This window comes from Vombatus ursinus, unplaced genomic scaffold (assembly GCF_900497805.2).
Source record: "Vombatus ursinus unplaced genomic scaffold, bare-nosed wombat genome assembly UNPS02014798.1, whole genome shotgun sequence".
Taxonomy (NCBI): Eukaryota; Metazoa; Chordata; class Mammalia; order Diprotodontia; family Vombatidae; genus Vombatus; species Vombatus ursinus.
Genome location: NW_020954576.1, coordinates 65,303,560 through 65,324,645, shown reverse-complemented (window position 1 = coordinate 65,324,645; position 21,086 = coordinate 65,303,560). Strand labels below are relative to the sequence as shown.

General features: G+C 35.9%; 1 protein-coding gene across 1 annotated transcript in view; it reads left to right on the top strand.

Moving 5' to 3' along the window:
* LOC114049583 (lysosomal-trafficking regulator-like) overlaps nucleotides 1-21,086 on the top strand; it is a 247,660-nt gene that overhangs the window by 105,047 nt on the left and 121,527 nt on the right. The window contains 6 exon segments of the mRNA XM_027870837.1: nucleotides 7,488-7,711; nucleotides 9,861-9,927; nucleotides 15,683-15,792; nucleotides 17,221-17,647; nucleotides 19,740-19,884; nucleotides 20,891-21,064. Coding sequence (XP_027726638.1) covers nucleotides 7,488-7,711; nucleotides 9,861-9,927; nucleotides 15,683-15,792; nucleotides 17,221-17,647; nucleotides 19,740-19,884; nucleotides 20,891-21,064 — 1,147 coding nt within the window.

Here is a 21,086-nt window from a genome sequence, read left to right as displayed (position 1 = left end):
ATGTGGAGGATGTAAAAGAAAGTAAAGATGTGACGAGTCGTTGTCCATGCCCCACTTACCCCCCCTTCCGCTAGTCACTATTGTGCCCATCACGTAACTTGGCAGGTGGGTTGCCACTGCTCACTCTCTCATATTTGTCATGTGACCCACGACAACTATTGTCACTCTGTCTCTAGTCTGAGAGGAGCAATTTCATGATAAATAAAAACCTTAAGTAATAAGTGTAATTAATTGATATTAATTGAAATTTCCCTTTTTGAAAATAGTTTAATCTTTAATTATACCTTTACTTGGAAAGTGAGCTGCTAAAAACCTATCTGCGGCCCAAAGAAGTTTAGCCTATTTTAATTTTGGCCCCTACCTACTGCCAAGTGCTGCAGGTCTGCCCTAGCCTTTTGTCTCTTCCTGTGTTCTCTGTGGGCTGTGCCATTAAACCATTGGAGCTCCATTCGAAGTAGTTGGAAAGATGGATAAGCAGTCATTCCTTGCCTGGCAACTTGTGCTCCTGTCCTCCTCCTGTCATCTTGACCATAACCCCTCGACACATCACCTATATCCCCTAGTCTGGCCTTTGTACAGTTTCTGGATGGATGATGTTTCCCAGGAAATTGTTTCACTGCCTCTTTGTAGGAAGGATAGAAGTTGGATCGGATGGATGCTCTAACACCTTTGACATATGGGGGAAGGGAATCCCAGAAGTGGAGAAAATGTTTCCCAAAGGTGCAGATGTTAGGTCTATTCTGACTGCTCAGGTTCTTTCCCCCTTTCCCCCTCCCCATCCCTGCCTTCCAAGAGAACAAGGGAGGTTCCCAATGAACCAGGAGGAGCTAGAGCAAAGAACCTGAGAATAGCAGCAGCAGCTGCTCATAAGAGCTAAGAAGTAGTCAGCAGTTGCTGCTGTAGTGGATTTGGAGCTTAATAGCCAAGTATATAACTCCCAGATCTTCACCTCTGTTCCCAAGACTCCACCAAACCAATGGGGTAGCTTGGAAGCAAATGATGAAAGCCATTCATCACCAGGAAATGATGGCTTAACCACTTGTTTTGTATATCCTTTGCTTCAGTCTTCTTCCTTTTCTACCTGAAACAGCTACCTTTCAGACCTGGGATCTGATCTTCATGTCCCTTGCATCCTACCCTCCATTTAGCAGGAAATTTTCCTAACCAAATTGTAATAAAACCTTTGCAAATAAAAAAAAAATTGATGGGTAGGATATAGTGATTTAGTAAGTACAGCCAATGATTTAGTAAGTGCAGCCAATGATGTTCCTTTTCCACTTGGATCTACATATCTTTATAAAGTATTTTCAGCTAGGTTAGCTATTAAGACTGTGTGTCAAAATTAACCTAACCTAAAACCAGACCTTCAAATTGCTGTATCACAAAGTGTTAAACTAAGATTTTAAAAAATAATGAAACATTCAATCACATTACTTAATAAAAATATTTGTAATGAAATAAAAAATATATATTATTAATAAATAAAAATTATTTTATTTCATCTTTATCCTATTCTTTATTTCTATTTTTGTGTATGTTTTATAATGTACATAATATTGGTACAGTAGTAAATAGAAATAAATTTGTACATAAACATAGACATATTGAAGGGATTACTTGCTCAAAAATTGCTTTAATTGTAAATGTGTGCTAGCAAGGGAACAGATGCATTAAATGATTCTTAGGAATTCAAAAGTCAGAGGGAACAAAAATGGGGAAGTTATTGCAAGTATAGGGAACAGCTTGAAGGTGGGAAGGTAGACCTAGGGATAATGAGTAGTCTATTCTCATTGGAGCATAAAGGTACTTGAGAATTTTTAAGATAAGTCTTGAAAGGTGAATTAGTGCCAGATGTTGAGAAGTTTGAAAGCTAGATAGAGTTCCTTGGTAGGAAATAATGGACTAATAATTAGAGACCATGTTGTGAGTGTGTATGATGTGATAAGGAGTAGTACGAAGGAGGAATTTGAAGAGGCTTAGAGTAGAGCTGGGAGTACCTATAAAGAGGACATTCTCCACGATCTCAAAGTTTGAAATTTCACTTTCCTAACCATGACTCCCTCCTTCTTTCCAACACTCACACTAGACCTACTCTTTTTCTTCTTAATAGCCTTTTTTGAATCCCTGCTACTCCTGTCTATTTGCTGTACTAGTCTCCATACCCAGCCTTCACTTACACGATCTGATACTTTATGTGTCACTAGCTTCTTCTCTAGGAATTCTTCCCTTATTGACTTTCTTCCATTCTCAACTTTTGACTCTATATCTCTTAGTAAATCTACCCATATAATTCATCTATTCCTGCTACAGGGCTTCAAATGTCCCTGGCAAAAGTCACAAGCCAAGCTGATTTTACCTGCTACAAATTCATGATCTGTGTTAGGGCGCCCCTTGCTATTTGTCTTGCTACTCTGTTTCCACTCCTTACCTCATTCCTCTCAGTGATGCTTCCAGACCTCACCTGTCACGCTTAGAGCAGATGACCAAACCTGTTATTTGACTAAAAAGATCAAGACCGTCCAGTGTAAGCTCGTTAGTTCCCCTCCGGATTCTGAACATCATTATCCACTCTCTCCTTCTCTCTGGTCAAGTAAATTTCCTTATTTCTCACTAAGGAAAATCAGTTCTTTCCTAGACCTTCACCCCATACTAGCGAAAGCCTTGGATCACTCACACTGTCTGCTGAATTTGCTTCTACACACGTGCTGATGAACACAGCTGTAGAAAATCATGAAACCATGCTGACTAGGTCCACTGCAAAGTTTTTTTATGTAATTCGCCTGTATCTTCACTGCTGCAAGGCAATCTTTTTCATACAACTCCTTCATTAATTCACTATCCATGTAGCAGAAGCTCTTCTAAACATCTTCTCTCCTCAAACCTTCCATGGTTCCCTCTTTACCATTACCCTTTCTGTTACGAACTTTGCCTCATTTTACTGAAAAAATTTGTCATAGGGCTCTGTCCTGGGCTTTCTTAACTTCTCCTTTATACTATTTCACTTGATGATTTCATCAGCTCCTATGAATTCAGTTATCATTTTTATGCCTATGATTCTCTCAGAGCTCCTTAGCAAGCTCCAACTTCTGATCTCTAGTCTTGCATCTCCAATTGCCTGTTGGACATTGTGAACTGAGAGATATCTTAAACTCAACACGTCTAAAACTGAACTTGCTATTTTTCTTCCCAAACCCTTCTAGACTTCTCTGTTACTGTTGAGGGTGCCACCATCCTCCCACTTACCCAGGCTCATAATCTAAGTATCTTCAGCTCCTCACTCTCTTTCACCTCCCCACATCCAATCTATTGCCACGGCCTCTTGATTTTACCTTTGTAACATCTCTTGAATTTACTTCTCTCCTCTGACACCGATACCACCCTGGTGCAGGCAAACTCTTATCTCCTCACTTCTGGACTATTGTAATACCCTGTTGGTTGCTGTCCCTGCCACAAGTGTCCCTGTATTCCAGTCCGTCTTCCACTTGATTGTCAAAGTAATCTTCTTAATATGAAGGTCTAACTATGTCACCCCTTCTCAGGAAACTCCATTGGCTAGTTCCCTATCATCAAAAAGATCAAATAGAGAATCCTCAATTTGAGTTTTTAAATCCTTTATAAATTCCACCCCCGTACTCCACCCTTCCATTCTTCTTATACCTTACTCCATCACACAAGACACTCCATCTTCTGACTCCAAGAATTTTCAGTGGCTATTCCCCTTGCTTTGAATGCTAGTTCATCACCTCTCTGCCAAGTGAAGGGCACATTTTATCACCAATCTTTTGAAGTCATGATGGGTTGTTACTTTCATCAAATTATTAGATTGTTCAGAGTTGTTCTATCTCTTGTTCTGGTTATGGTCATCATGTAAATTGTTGTCCTGGTTTGGCTCACCTCACCTTTCATCAGTTCCTACTGGGACCTCCATTTTTTCTCTGAGTCCATCCCTTTCATTATTTCTTATGCACATTAAATTTTCATTATATATACCACATTTGGTTCAGCCATTCCCTAATTGATAGACACTTGTTTTGTTTCCTATTCTTTGCTACAGTAAAAAGTACTGCTATACATATCATACGTATCTTATACATTTTAATAGCATTTATTTTGCTTGTACATAAGCACTTTAATTTTCGTAATCAAATTTTTTTTGTCTTTTATGATTTGGATAGGATCCACTCTATAGTCATAGTACAAGAAAAATCTTTCCTTTGACCTCTAATTTTTTTGTATCACCTTTTTTATTTGTTATAAGTATTTTCGAAGTTTGTACCTTATGGAGTAAAGTGTTTAAAACTAATTTGTGGGGGGCAGCTAGGTGGCGCAGTGGATAGAGTACTGGCCCTGGAGTCAGGAGGACCTGAGTTCAAATCCAGTCTCAGACACATAACACTTATTAGCTGTGTGACCCTGGGCAAGTCACTTAACCCCCATTGCCTAACCAAAAAAAAAAAAAACAAAAAAACAACTAATTTCTGCCAGATTACTTTCCAGTTTTCACAGAAGTTTGTATCAAACCCAGTAGTGTCCTTGGGTTTATTGAACATTATACTACTATGTCCAATTGTTTTTGGGTCTTGTTTCCATAACATAGGCCAACACAACTTGCAGCCTGCCAAAGGATTTCCAATGGCCCATGAAAACCCTCTACATTTTTCGCTGGCCACCAGAAGTCCTTTGGCATGCCCGCAGGCTGCAGGTTGTGCAGGCCTGCCTTAATGTATTCCATTGATCAACCTGATTATTTTAAAACTAGTACCAAATTGTTCTGAGGATTTCAAATCTGGTACTGCTAGGCCAGTGATTTTTTTCATATCTTATTCTTAATCTCCCTTCCAATTTTGACACTACTTGTTGTCCTCTCTTAGTGTATATTTTCTTTTACCTTCCTTACAGAAACATTATATTCTCCTTGTTTTTCTCTGATTCTTTTGCTTGCTCTTTACCCTTTCAAATCTAATGTGAATGTTCTCCAAATTTCTCTCTCCTCTTTCTATACTCTATTAATTTTAACTACCACATCTATTTAGATGTCTCCCAAATGAATGAGATTGAATGAAAAAGCATTTGTTCAGTGCTTACTTATGTGCATGTTACTGTGCTAAGCACGAGGAAGACCAATTTTTTTAATAGTTTCTTCTTTCAAGGAGTTTACATGCTAAAAGGGAAAGACGGCACATATAGGAAAGTAGAGGTGACAAAAAAAAAGGAGTTTTATTCTGGAGAGGTGAAAGATGGGGAGAAGGAGGCATAAATACATATGTGGTGGCAGGCAGATGGAGAGATGGCCTAGATGGAAGGCTGGATGATTGGATGGGATAGAAAGCTGAAGCATGGTCTGGTGTTAGAGCTAGCCAATAGTTATACTGGGCTAGCTGAGCTAGTTTGTATATACTTAGTCCCCAATCAACTGGGTTGGGTCCTTGGAACTCTAAGTACCCAGGAGAGGAGATGCTGGTCTCATGTCCATTGCAGAGGGTCATGTGTGTGTTTGCATATCCCCCATGACCCATAGAATATCTTCACATGGATATCTAACCAGATATTGAAAACTGGGTTGTCTTTGTAAGCTTGTCTTTTTCCTCTACCTTTTTTCTTATATTTAAAATTGCAAAGTCCTGTTAATCTCTCCTCTGAAGGATTGCTTGCATTTATTCCATTCTGTCTGAAAGCACCTTAATAAGGGCTTCTTTATCATGCACTTAGACTATCAGAATAGATTCCTCACAGGGCTTCCCAGGGTACTTCTTCTTCTAATCTTTCCTTAATATTGTTGCCAGGCTGCTCTTTCTTACGCATAGATGTGGTCATGTCGCTCCGTTGCTCAGAAATCTTCAGTGATTCTCTGTTTCTTACTAATTAAAGTTCATACTCCTCTTCCTGGTGTTAAATGCCCTCCCTTGACTATCTGGCATACTTCTACATTTCCAGCCTTGTCTCTTGTGAATTTCACTCTGCTTTTTGTGGTCCTAAAAATGCGTATTGCCTTTTTTCAAGTTGTGCTCCCTATGCTTTGAATGCTTGTTTGTTTTGTTTGATATTTTTCCCCACTGTCCTTAAGCATTTATTAATTGCCTACCAAGTGCTAGGAATACAAATAGATAGTACTTGTTCTCAAGGAGTTTACATTCTGACCAGAGAAGGGAGCACATAAAAGGAAGCCAGAAAGGGGGGAGGGATGAGAGGGAAAGAGATGAAGGTACTCCTCTCCATAGTAGAGAATTTGGGAAGATTCAGAAGTACTGCCTTGGGAAGGATGAAAATGTGGTTAATTTGGGCATCCTCCTTTAAATGGAAGTTTTGGGAGGAACCAGCCAATTAGAGGGAGAGATCAGAGGGTCAGAGGATATTTCCAATTTGTGAAATCCAAGGTGGAGTGAGCTTTCACAAAGAATTGGTTTCTGGGTATATTGTATAGAAAGTATGGTAGAGTCAGGAGTGCAGCCTAGAGAGGAATGCTTCTCTTTGCCAGTTGAATTTATACCCATCTTTTAAATCTGACTCAAATTCTACCTTTCCTGATGCCCTTGGTTGGTAATGACTTTTCCTCCTTATATTTGACATAACTTTTCTTTAATGTACCTAACATGTAATGTTGCATTTTCATAGTTATTTGTGTTAAAAGTGCATCTTCAACCTAGACTGTAAGTTTTTTGAAGTCAGAGATCTTGAATTATTTTCCCCAGCACCCTGCCTAGTTCTCTTAATACAATAAGGATTTAACAAATATTTGGTGGTGATGGTGTATGATGTGATAGTGCATGCTATCAGTGAGAATGGAGAGAGGATGGACGTACAAGAGATACTACAGAAGTCAAATTAATAGGTCTTAACAATTCAAAAATGAAAATTAAGGAGAGGGGAAAGTGGAAGATACCCAAAATTTCAAGCGTAGGCGACTGTATGGGTGGTGATGTCCCCAGGTCACTGATAGAAGTGGTGAAGTCAAGAGGTAGAGGAGGTTTTGGCCATGCACAGATATGTGCATGCCACACATTTTTGCCTAGATCTGTGTTTGCATTGGTATGGGAACTCCCAATGAGGAAATTTCCTTTACCAAAGCAGTCAGTTGCAGGAGTCATTGAGAGCTTAAGTGAATTAATTGCCTGAGGTCACATCCGGTGTATGTCTGAGGCACAACTTGAACCCAGATATTCCAGATTATGAAATCACCTTTCTTTTAGGTAAACTATGCTTTTCAGAGGTTGATTTTGAGGTACTGGCTAAATGATTAGGTTGAGAAATCTTATAGGCATTGAAAAAATTTTAATTGTTTTGCAAATGTTAACTTTTCTTTATAGTATCCTTTAAATTGCTTTTATTTTATATAAATATCATATTTTAACAAAGAATCGCCTAGAAGGAAAATTAATAAACACTTGGGAAGTGCTATTATTAGTGTTACTAGTAGTTCTGAAACGAGTCAATATTAGAATTCTGTTTGTCATATTATAAATGAAAATTAACTACTTTTTTAATTTTAGAAGACATAAACACTGAAACAGGATACATCAGCTCTTCAAGTTATTTAAATGATATGATTGAAAACCTTGCACCAGGAGAATTAATATATCCTGAGATTTGCATATTGGAATTAAATTTGCTTTCAGCCAGTAAAGTCAAACTTGATGTACTTGGCCATGTCTTTGAGAGCTTTTTGAAAATCGTCAGGCAAAAGGAAAAAAACGTGACTTTACTCATGCAAAAGGTAAAATTTTAGTATGGTTAATATGAGATAAATATTGATTATATTAATGACTTCATTTTCTTTTTTTGTTTATTATAATCTCATAATAGCTAGCATTAAATAGCACTTTAAGGTTTGCAAAGTGTTTTATATGTTATTTCATTTTATATTCACAATAATCCTATGAGGTATGTACTATCATGATCATCATTTTACAGAGAATGAGAGAAATTGAGGATGAGAGGTTGTTAGGTGTCACGATGGGTAGTCTGCTGGGCCTGGAGTCGGAAGACCTGAGTTCAAATCCAGACGCTTACTATGTGACAAGTCACTTAACCTCTGTTTGACTCAATTTGCTCTATTGTAAAATGGGGGTAATAATAGTACTTATATCCCATAATTGTCAGGTTCTAATGATGTAATATTTGTAAAGCACTTAGCACAGTGCCTGCCACATAGTAGGTGCTAGATAAATTATTATTATTATCATCATCATCATCATACTTGTTATTATCCCCATTTTGTAGATGACATAATCAAAGTCCCTTAGCTAGGAATCCTAGTATTAGTGTCAGAACTCTGGTCTCCTGACCCAGGGACTATGCTTTTTTTCCTACTGTAGTACATGCATCTTTGATTATAAATAATTATTAAAATAGTAATTCTACTGAATAACTAATTATTTTTGTACCTCTGCTTCTTAAAAATTTAGGTCACATTTCCTGGTGTTTTTTTTTTTCCCACACAGACCAAAGAAAAAATTCCCTGTAATTTGTTATATTATAGCAGCCAGTGTCCTTGTCTCTGCAATCGTTTTGTTTAATCAGGAGATTCTGGGGAGCATGATACTATATTTGTCTAGATTCCACAGAATTCTTCAGTACTTTCCCTGGACAGATTTTAGCTATTCTACTTACTACTCAGTAAGGGAAGCTAATTAACAATTTCTGCTTCTACCTGGCAAATCTGACAATCACATTGATTTTTTTATGACTGACTCTAAAATATACAACTTAATCATATCTTCAGCTGCCTATTGGAAATCTCAAAATGGTTGTCCCATAGATAAAACTCAACATGTCTAAAACTGAACTTAGTATCTTTCCCCACCGGCCCTTCTCTTTTCCTGTCTTGCTTATTACTTTGAAGCACTACTATCTTCCCAAGCGTGCAGTCTAGATATCATTCTTGACTCTTCACTGTCTCTCACACACATACCTTCCAATATTCAATCAGTTGCCAAGTCCTACTGTTTCTGCCTATGTAACTTCTCTTGCATACTCTCCCTCCTCTTCTCCCACATTGCCACCATCTTGGTGCAGGCCCCCATCATCTCACACGTAGCCTTCTGGTCGGTCTCCCTGCCTCAATTCTCTCCCCACTTCATTCAGTTGTCAAATAGACCTCCCTAAAGTGCAGATCTGACCATGTTTTCCCCATTCAATAAATTCGAATAGCTCTTTATTGTCTCTAATAATAAAATATAAAATGCTCTGTTTGACATTCAAAAGCCTATCATTACCTGGCCCCCTGTTACTTTTCCAGATTTTTTCCCCTTATTCCTTCCCCTGCCCTCAACATAACTGCGTTATTCAGTGACACTGGCCTTTTTGCTATTCCTCAAACAAGACACTTGTCTCCTGCCTGTGCATTGTCTCTGGTTGCCCCCCATGCTTGGAATTTTCTCTCTCCAAATCGCTGCCTCTGGACTTCCCTTACTTTAAGTCCTTACTAAAATTTTACCTTCTACAGAAAGCTTTTCTTAGTTCCCTTAAATTTAATGCTTTTCTTCTGGGATTACCTCCAATTTACCATGTATATGTCTTGTTTTTACTTGTCTTCCCCATTAGACTATGACTTTCTTTAGAGTAGGGAGTATCTTTTGCTTTTATATTGTTGTCTCCCCAGCACTTAGCCCAGTGCCTGGCACATAAGTAGGTGATTAATAAATACTTGTCAACCTGACTTTTTGCTTAATGTGATATTAAAGACCATTTGTATTACTTTACAAAGACTACTTTACAATTATTATTCTATTTAAATATTTGTTTGTAACCAAAATGTCAGTTAACTCAATAAAATACTGCAATTGTTTAGTGTATTTTTTTTGCAAATCTCTGCATTGATAGTGTTTGTTTCATTTTAAAATTTTTTATGTTTTAATTCACAGCAAATTGTTAGAAATCTCTTAGGAGGGTTTCTAAAAATTTTTGCACGGGATGATTCTGGTTTACAAGGTAAGTTTGACTACTTCATTTTCATAAACAATTTTCATCTTATCCTAATATATAATAACTACAATATAACACTGTATCAATGTGATAACAGAGGCAGTCAAGCAGTAAGTGTTTGCTTTATGGTCAGCACTGTGCCTAGGCACTTTTGTAGGAGACATAAAAAGTGGCTTTCCATGACTCTTATAATTTAGTTAGAGATACAGCACTAATGCAAGGAATAATATTGAAAAATTTAAGGAGCATATAATGTAGCATTAAATTATGTGGTAGAAACTATAGGCACTATAAAAAGTGGTCCAAAGTAATACTTTATCAGATGACTTCTGAGATTCCTTCCAAATATTAATATAGTATGTGTCTATAAAAGGAAAATCACTTAGACCTCATAGTCATGGAATGCTTCATGACCTAAAAATTAACTTTGAAAGATGGTAAAATTTATACTAGTAAATAAGGAAGGTATTTCAGATGAGTGGAACAACATAGACAAAAACATAAAGTTAGTATGATAAGAATGACTAAAGAATGTATCTTAGAAAGTAGTAGAAGTAAGATTGTATAGGCATGTTTGGGACCAGATTATAAAGAATCTTGAAAAATAACAGGAAGAATTCTGAGTTGATATGAAAGGAGATTAAAAACCACAAAAGGTTCTTTTGAGGGGTGGAATGATCTTTTACGATAAAAATAGTGTTTAACGATTATGTGTGATGCCATGGAGGGGAAAAGCCTGGAATTAGGGAAGCCAACTTGGGAGACTGTCATGGTGTGAGGTGGACAGCCTGGAGTAAGGTTTTGGTGATGGGAATGGAGAGGAAAGAATATATTCACAAAGCATTTCAAAGGAAAAATCCTTCTAAATGAACTTTGTAATTAGCTAGTTAAAGGGATTTAGGGACATTGATGAGTAAAAGATTAATCCAAGAATTAGGTTACTGGGAAAATGATGGTGATATTAATAGAGTTAGAACTATTTTCATATAGTTTTTTAATAGTTAAGTTGAAGGAATTCATATTTAACAGTTAGTTTTTGTCTTTTTTTGTCTTCTATTACCTTTCTGTCCTTTTCCTTCATCTTGTGCTTTCCTAGGGCAGAATTTTTTGAGGCAGAATTAGTCATTTTGAACTAATATGGTTCTAAGACTCAGGAAACCTGGATTTTGTTCTTTGTTCTAATGTGAGTAAGGCAGGTAGAATCCTATTTTATTGAAGACCATTTTAACTTCTAGCTCTATGTAAATGATTCTATTTTCATATATAGTCTGTAGCAAGGGTCTCATAATTTTGAGGGAGAGACTTGTACTTTTCATTTTTTTGAAACCTTGACATCACTAGCAAGCAGTGTTAGAGATAACGAAGTCACTTACAGAGGTGGAGTGAGTAGCCTACTTTATGTGCTGTTGAGATAGAGGTAGAGCAATGCTGTAGTGAATGTTGTTACCTTCTGGTCACACAGTTTATTTTAGGTTAAGGATTTTGCCTTGTAGAAATATTCCTCACTTTGAAATGACTTAGTCTTCCTTTAGAATAAGAATAGTTAATAGAAACTTCAAACATTGTTTATAACACATCAAGCCCTGACCTCCAGATGGCTCAATTATATGCTTATACAGTAAGTGATACTTTTCCACCTCTATATTTCTCCATTCCTATCACATATCTGCTGTCTGTACCTTATATTTTTAAAGCACAGATGTGAGGTTCCTCGTATTTCCTGCTCTCTTGTCCATGGCGAATGAGGAATTGTTCACACCCTTATTTGAGATTCCCATTCTTGAGCCGATGCCCTAGTCTTCACTTCTCATTTCTTGTGTTTGCACTAAGCATCTTATTTTGTGCCCTGCCTTCAACCCTGCAACCCTCTCTGGCCCTGGCTGACATCTGGGGCTGAGTTTGACTGTGGATATTCCAATATAGTTACCAGCTTGTGTGACAGTGCTTCACAATCATCCCTGTAAGGCCTTGAACATGTTGAGTGGTGCCCCATGGTGAATTTATAGGAGGTTGTGATCAGGGTTACATAGGATAAGCAAAGGTTGTGATCTGAGTTATTGGAGGGAACATCCAGATCTATGAGATTATAGATGCATTTGAGTATTTCTGTTTTAATATCCCTAAGGTTCGCTTGTAAGCAGTTTGTCAACTCAAATTTTACTCACCTGCGGTTTTAAAATCTCAATAAACCCTAACAAAATCTTTTGAAAAGCTTCATATCTTCATAATTGTTTTATTCCATTCAAATACAGATGTAAAAGGGATAAATCTTGGAATAGCAGCATTTACCCTTTAAGATAGTATTTAATGAGTCACTCAACAAGCATTTATTTAGGACCTGCTATGAATTATGCACTGTTCCAGGTACTGGCAATAGAAAGATAAAAATGAACTAGCCCCAGCCCTCAGATCTTACATTTTCTCAGAATTTTGGAAGTCTGGAGACTTGTCCCGCTCTATGATATACAATATGGTCCTTCTCCTCAAATTCGTTATTGTTTGCAAATGTGCTATTGCTCCAGTATTTACTTTATATAAGTTAATATAAAAACTCAATAAGCAGTAAATCCTTTGTCTACTATAATGGTAGACTTCCATGTTATAATATAGTTTTGATAGCACATCAAATTCTAATACAGTATGATTTCCACAGATTTTGTTTACTAAATGGGATAATCATTTTGCCATATATATAAACTAAGATTCTGTGGCATTTTGTATAAAACAGTATGTAATATGGAATAATAATAGCAAGGAAAATAGTTTTGTTTTCTTAAGGTCTCCTCCAGTAGATATACGTATCCTAAATATGCATATGCAGTCTAGTCATCCAAGTTGGACCAAGTGGTAACAGTTCTTTCCACATTGAAAAAGGATGTGTTGGAATGTGTTGGCAGTGACTGAGGGAAAATAGTTGCTTCTGTGCTATTGTTACCCTCTGCAAACGAAGGTGGGTTTCTATATTGTAAACATATTCCCTGCAAAAAACATAAGCCTAATAATACAAACACCTGTAAACATGGAATCTTTATCTTATTCTATAGAATGCATTTTCTCTCCTAATGATGATTTGATTATAGTTTATGGGAGGATGTAAATTTTGTCACCCAGGCTCAAAACTTTTGGTAATTTCCTCTATCTTTAACCTCTGTACTCAGTAAGTTATAAAATCCTGATGATTCTTCTTTTCCAGTATGTCAGATCCATCCCTTCTTTTTTCTTTATTCCTTTTTTTGGGGGGGGGGGGGTCCAGACGTGTTATTTAATTGATGTAAGGAACTCCTGTAGATGAAACTTTCTCTACCAATGAAGCAACTGTTATGTAACTTCTAGTCTTAGACAGTTGCCTGGTTCACTGAGAGGCTAATGACTTACCTAGGGTCACATAGGCATTATGTATCAGAGGAGTGACTTGAATCCAGGTCGTCATGACTGCAGGGCAGGCTTTCTATCTGTTACACCACATTGCCCACCTATTCTTTCTTTTTCATAATTTTCCCCACGAGGGCATATGCCTTTATTATTTCACACTCAAGACTATTTTAATAATAATCTTATCCTTTTAAAGGTTTAAAAGCTTATATTCAAAGGAGAAAATACTTTAAATCTAGATACCACATTCTAATTACTCTTCCAAAATGTTGCTTTGATCATGACATTCCTCTGCTCGAAAGCCTTTAATGGATCCGGACTGCTTCTCCAATCAAATCTACACTCCTTAACTTGATACCCAAGACCTACCACAGTCTGAACCCAGCCTGCCTTTCCAGATTTCTCTCCTATTACACACACATACAAACGCTCTCAGTTTTTTACTAAATATTCTTGGAATACTCCTTATGCTTTCCCACCTCCATGCCTTTTTGATCATGACCTTCTCCTCACTGATCTTCAAAAGGTCCCACTTCTAGTCAAATCCTTTCTAGCCTTATAAATAAAATTCAAATGGCATATATTCGTCATCATACTTTCTTTGACTATACCAACATGAAGTATCTCTTCTAAATTCTTATAGCATTCATTATGTGTAGTGTTGTTACCATTTGTCAGTTGGTTACGTACTACCTTGCACAGTCTTTCTATTGTGATATTCTATTATTTGCATCTTATTTTATTTTCTTGGGCTTGTTTTTTCTCTACCTAATTAGATTGTAAACTCCTTTAGGGTATGGACCATGTCATGTACTATTTTATAATCCCTAAGAAATTAGCACAGTATTTTGCACAGATTAGGCACATTGTAAATATTCCTTGTTTTGATATCAGAACAAAGTTTGCAATTTCTTAGACGTTCTGGTTAGTTTCTCTTCCAGAACTTGTTGAGTTGTGTGCAGCTATACTTTTTCATAGATGGAAGAGCTGGGAAAATATATTAGAGGTCTTCTAATCCAAACTCTTTTTATAAATGAGGAAATTGAAACTGGAGAGATTGTTACCCAGGTCACGCAACTAGGTAGTAGCAATTAAGACCAGAATCCCTGTTTCCTGACTCTTTATTGAATGTTCTTTATCACAACATCACATTGCTGCCTTTGTGCATCCTTCCATGTTTACTGTTTGGTTTGTATAAGGTACCCAGTGTATGTGTGCATACCACTAAGCTTTAACATACACATATACACATATACATGTATATGCATATAGATTTGTATTGTGTGTGTGTGTGTATGTCTATATGTATGTATATGTGTATATGTATGTATGTGTATATATATGTATACACACACACACACACAAAAACCTACATACATACATTGTTGTTCAGTCATGTCCAACTCTTTCTGACCCGTGGACCATACTGTCCATGATACTGGAGTGGTTTGCCTTTTCCTTCTCCAATGGATTAAGGCAAACAAAGGCTAAGTTGTTTTCTTAAGGTCTCCTCCATTAGATATATGTATCCTAAATATGTATATGCAGTCTAGCCATCCAACTTGGACCCAGGATCACAGACTTCGTAAGTGTCTGAGGCCAGATTTGAACTCAAGTCTTCCTGACTCCAGGTCCAGTGCTCTATCCACTGAGATATCTAGTTGCCTCTACATATATACATACAAATACAGAAATATAATACTACATATTTGTATAGAGATCCATATAGCATTATAAACATGTAGTATTTGAAGTTTTGTGTTTATTTTCATCTATTATTTGTAGTATAATTTTTAACAACTTAAATAAGTTTTGAGGGTTTTTTGGCAAGGCAGTTGGGGTTAAGTGACTTGCCCAGAGTCACACAGCTAGTAAGTGTTGTGTGTCTAAGGCTGCCTTTGAACTCAGATCCTCCTGACTCCAGAGCTGGTGTTCTATCCACTGCACTACCTAGCTGCCCCCTTAAATAAGTTTTGATGGGTAATAATACCACTTATACGTGGTAGTGTTCTTTTAAAACATTTAATTTGTAAAATAAAATTTTTAAAAATAATAGTTATAAGCTAAACATTTGCAAGGTACTAATGGAGCAGAATGATTTTTAGAATTAAAATTATTGTTAAGTTTAAGTTTCATTTGCCAAGTTCTATATTCATTTATATTTTTAAAAACATCTTTGGTGTGTATATGGTGCTAATGTTCCTTAAAAAAATATGTTCAAATTGAATTCTCTTAGGTACTTATTTGTTTCTTTAACAAATTTATCAATTTAAAAAATTATGATTCATGCATATTATGGCAGTGATGTATATTTGAGCTTGTTTAATGAAATTACTTGTATAGAACTTTTAATTTAGTGGTGACTTTTTTTCCCTTTTTACTAACTTAGCATGCCAGAGAGTACTGATGGATCTCTTGGTGTCCCTGATGAGTTCAAGAACATGTTCAGAAGAGCTAACCCTTCTGTTGAGAATATTTCTGGAGAAATCTCCTTCTACAGTAAATATGCTATAATTATAAAATGACTTGTGAGCCATTTACTAGAATGTATTATTTTAATATCAGTCATCCATACCTTTACATTCAATAGTTAATGTACATTGAATTTTGGATAATTATGTCTGGATTATACAATACAGTTGTGAATTTTTCTATTTACATAGTCATGCTATATACATAATTTTCCTCCTACCGTAAGTTTGTGCTCAAGAAATATAAACTAATTTAATATCAGCCAAAAAAATAATTAGGATGTTAAACAATATTTTTAAAATATGGTGAATTCTGTAGCTAAATATAATTGACTTTTGAATTAGGTATGTGAAGACTATCCATATCACCATTCCCTTCTACTTCGTAGGTAATCATGAATTGACTATATATCCATTAGGTGTGCTTATCACTTTTCCTTAGTACATTTATTATCATCTACCACATCATCAACCATCAATATTTATAGAGTGCTCCTGGAGCACTGTGCTAGCCATTAGAAATACAAAGATATAAAAGACACACTTTGTACTCATGATTGAACCTGACTGCGCAAATTCTGGCACACCATTATAATTATAGTGTTCTACATTATCTTATTTTCTCTTTCCTAGTGGTTTCCTTTTTTTTTTTTTTTTGTCTTCCATATATTTATGTGATCTAAAGAAGGGATTTATTGATACTGTTAACCAAAAGTTTTATTATACCAGAGCTGGGACTTAGGGTGTAGGTAAGGTTGGCTTCTAGGGAGTGTAGCTTATTAGGTGAAAGATTCAACATTGAAAACTTCTTAATATTACTTTTTAATAAATGTATATATGTTTATTGTCAGAAAATTCTATCCTCTGATGCAGATAGGTATTTATTTTGTATTAAGTAAAATTTCATAGTGAAGGCTCAAAACTTCCACATCAGATCCAGTTTTTGAAACTTGCTTATGGGAGTTCAAATACTTTGTCTCAGCTCTGAATATAGCAATCCCACTTATGTTGAATGTAGATATGTTAAAATCAGAGTGGTTAAAAAACTCAAGAGGCGTGGAATAAGTTGAAAAGTAAATGTATTCGATTATGTTAATGCTCATAGTATGAACTTATATAAGTTTCACTACTAGAAATGATTCTTTGTATTTTACATTTTCATTTAAATTCTTAAGCTGGCCTATCAAAAAGTTCTGGGATAATGTCATTTATGATCAGTTTCCCTTTTAAAAATTAATCATAATTATATTTTAAAAAAATAAAAGCATGTGTTATATATTTCATTACTAACCAAAATAAAATGTTTTAATTACATAATGGGTGGGCAAGTGATTCAGTAAGAATTCTGATTTGCATGCTTGCTTTTATGTCTTCAGTTGTAAATTTTGTTTCTAAGGAATTTTTATGTATTGGTAATATCAATTTGATTGTAAATTCTCATTTCTTTTTTCCCTAGGAAATTCTTCTTAAGGGTATCCTGAGAATTATTGAAGCTGATATTAATATGAGCCCTTTACAATATCTAACCTTTCCTTTATTTCATATACCAAATTTAAGCAGTACCTCCTTTTCACAAAAATATAGTAGTATTCTCAACAATAAGGCTATTGAGTTGCTAAAAAAGGCAAAATTTTCTCAAAGTAAGAAAGAAGCTGATAGTGAGATTTTTCCCCATCAGCTTCTTTCATCTTGGCATGTAGCCCCAATCCACTTGCCTTTGGTTGGGCAGAATTGTTGGCCACATATGTCAGAAGGATTCAGTATTTCATTGTGGTTTAATATGGAAACTATTTGTGAAACAGAAAATACCTTAGAAAAAGGAAGGAAGATAAAGAAAAGAAAGAAATCATCATTTATACAAGATGATAGTCTTGATGATGCAGGTATGAAATTCTTTGTGCTTATTTCTTTTAAAAGATGAATGCCATACTTGCATACTGAAGAAATTTTTGAGGATTTTAAAAAAGTAACATGGAACATTCTGACTTTCTGTTAACTTGTTCATTATTAATATAACATTTTTCCTTATACAAGCAGTCTCTACCTAATGAATACTCGTCTTAAAAACAGATGCCTTTACCAAATACCATAAATTCTTTTCTCTTTCCTACTGTTGCTTCATGACATTTCTTCACACATCTTTTCTTTTCCTTTGCTTCTCCATGTTCTTTTGCTGCCCTGAGCCTTTCCCTAGTGCCTCACTTTCCATTAGCCCCAGGCCTAACTGAATGACTGGTCCAGTTACAATCTTTGCAGGCAAAGAGAAAAGTAGGTAGAGGTGAGGGAGAGGAAATCCTTGAAATCACTTGCTCTTATTCTGTTTTGAACTGTGGTTTCAGAATCAGGTGGCTTCCACATTGAAAGTCATTTCTAGAACAGAAATCCCCTCCACAGTATCTTTTGACAATCCAGCCTCTGTTTGAAGACCTCTAGTTATAAGGAACCTACAGCCTTCTCAGATAGTCCATTCCCCTGTTGGACTGTCTAATTTGTTAGGAATGGGTTTTTGTTTGTTTTTCTCTTTTAATATGTTAAGCCCAAATCTGCCTCTGCAACTTCTAGTTCTGCCCTCTCAGTCTTAACCAAAACAAGTTCATTCCTTTTCCACATGATAGCTTTTCAAAATTTAGCTGTTATTTCCCACCAAATTTTTCTCCCAGGTAAATATCAGTATTTCCTTACACCTTACTCTCAGTTCACTGCAGCACTTACCACAGCAGCTATTCCAAAATCCTTTCATTCTTCCTCAAACTTCTCACAGTACCTCTTCCATCCACCTGAGAACCTGCCTCACTCTTCACCAGAAAAATTGAGACCATTTGCTGAGCGCTCTCTCTTCTACCCATCTCATGTCCCATCACTCATATATCTTCCTTCATTATCTCTTCCTTCACTCCTGTCTCACAGGAAAAGGTGACCTTTTCTCTTTGCTAAGGCAATACCCTCAACATGCCCCTTTGATCCCATTCTATCCCATTTTTTCTAGCAAATGTTCTTCTATATTATCCTCCCTCTCCCACTTCAGTCTTTCCCTGTGTTTCCTGGCTGCCTCCCTGTTGCCCACCAACACACGCATGTTACTCTTTCTCTCCCCCTACTCCCCACTTAAAAAACCCTTACTTGATTGATCCATCCCAACTAGCTGTTGTCTTCTCTCCTTCCTTTAAAGGCTAAACTCCTTGAGAAGGCCATCTACAATAGGTGTCTCTACTTCTCTCACTCCCTAATTCTCCAAGGCTGGCTTCCGATTTCATTGTTCAACTGAAACTTCTGTCTCACAAATTACCAGTGATCTCTTAATTACTAATCTACTGGGCTTTTGTTAATCCTCTTTCTTCTTGATGTCTGTGTGTCCTTTGACATCGTTTATTACCTTCTCCTTGATACTCTTCTCTCTAGGTTTTCAAAACACTGTTCTCTCCTTATTCTCTTTCTTTCTCACTGGTTACTTCTTTTTAGTCTCCATTGTTGAATCTTCACTCAGGTTACTCCCACTAACTGGAGGTATCCACAAGGCTCTGTTGCAGACCATCTTCTCCCTCTATACTATTTTTCTCGTTGATGATTCTGAGATCTATTATAGCCTACTTAAGAATTTGTAGCCCTTTATATAGTAGTTCAAACGTGATATTTGAGATTTTATCTGATTTCTTAAATTATATCCACAAATCCTACAGAGGTGCCTCCACAAGTACAAGGGATATATTTGTAAATCTCCTTCAGGTCCTCCAGTGGTGCCTCATTTATGAAAGCCAGATGTATTAAAACTTGCAAATGACTTAAAAAGATTTACTTCTTTTGGTTGAAAGACAAGTATTTACTATGTATATCAACTTAGAAAAAATAATATTTTAGAATTTCAAAGTACTTTTATTGGTAATTAAAATGGGTGAATGGCAAGGGGCATTAGGTTTAAAAATATTTTTTTCAATTATTTTAAGTAAATAATTTTCTAATATCTGCTTATTGCCTTAGAAGGGAACAAATCAGAAAGTGTGGAATATGTGAATTCTGGGGAGAAACTTGTAGAAGAAGGCTGTATTCATATGATTTCATTAGGCTCCAAAGCATTGATGATACAAGTGTGGGCTGATTTGAGTACTGGAACTTTCATCTTTCGGTATTGATTTTTTTTCCTTTCAGTATTAACATGTATTTAAGTAACTTATTTTAAAATTTTATTTTAAACTCTCATACTAAAATCTACCATAAAATATCATTAGAATGACAGAAAAAATCTAGAAACAAAGAGAGAAGGTCCACCCTGATAATTATATATGAATGTATTATTCCATAAAAATAATCTTGATATTAGATTATTCTTGCTCTATTTCACTAAGACCTTATTCGCTGAATGGGCTTTGCCTCAGTCAAACCGAGACCTGAGAAAGACTTTAGCTTAAAAAGGCCATGGTCTCCCACTGCATCGGGGGCCGTCTCTAGTCGTCCTGATCTGTACCTTGCCACTGGACCTAGATGTTTCCGGAGGAGAAAGTGAGGCTTCTGGCTTTGCACAACCCTCCCTCACTTAAATCTCATTTACTTGCAAGTCTTGGTATCACCTTCCTGATGTCATGGTCCTCTTTGCTAACAAAGGACAAACAACAACAATAATTTTATAGGCTAGAAAAATTCTTTTTTCAGACAACTGTTAGGATACTGTTATATTAAGCACATTTTCCATGCAGATTATCTAAAGTTATAGCATAAATCTTATAAATTGGGGTTTTCCTATTTAAATATGGAAACAAAAGCCAAATAGTTCATTAGAAAAGAAATGAATTATTCCTATTTGTAGGAATTATAACCAGTGTTAAATGAAGGGTAACTAGTATAAATTAAAGGTTTATATAGTATATTAAAATAGTTTATTTTTTAAAGAGCACTGAATATTAACAGCAAAAATGTGTTTGGTTATTTAATAACTGAGTTTTAAATTTTTTGCTTGTTTTAAGAAAATTGATGAATGAAATTTAAGAATAACCTAATGTCATTTGGGTAATTAAATAATGAGAACATGATATGATTTAAAATATTTAATTTTACTTGTAAGATGTGTACTAAATAGTAAATTCAGAATTTTTTGCAGACTGTCATTCTCTACTTTTTTTATTTTTTTGTTGGAGCATGTGCATGGATCCAAATGATGATATGAAAGCTGGATTGCTCGCACAAGTTGAATCACAGGAGAATATTTTCCTTTTGGGAAAATGGCAACATTTAGCATTAACATACTTACAACAGCCTGAAGGAAAAAAGAATATCCGTGGGAAACTCTCTATGTGGGTCTCTGGTCAGAGGTATGATGTGTTTTAGAAAATG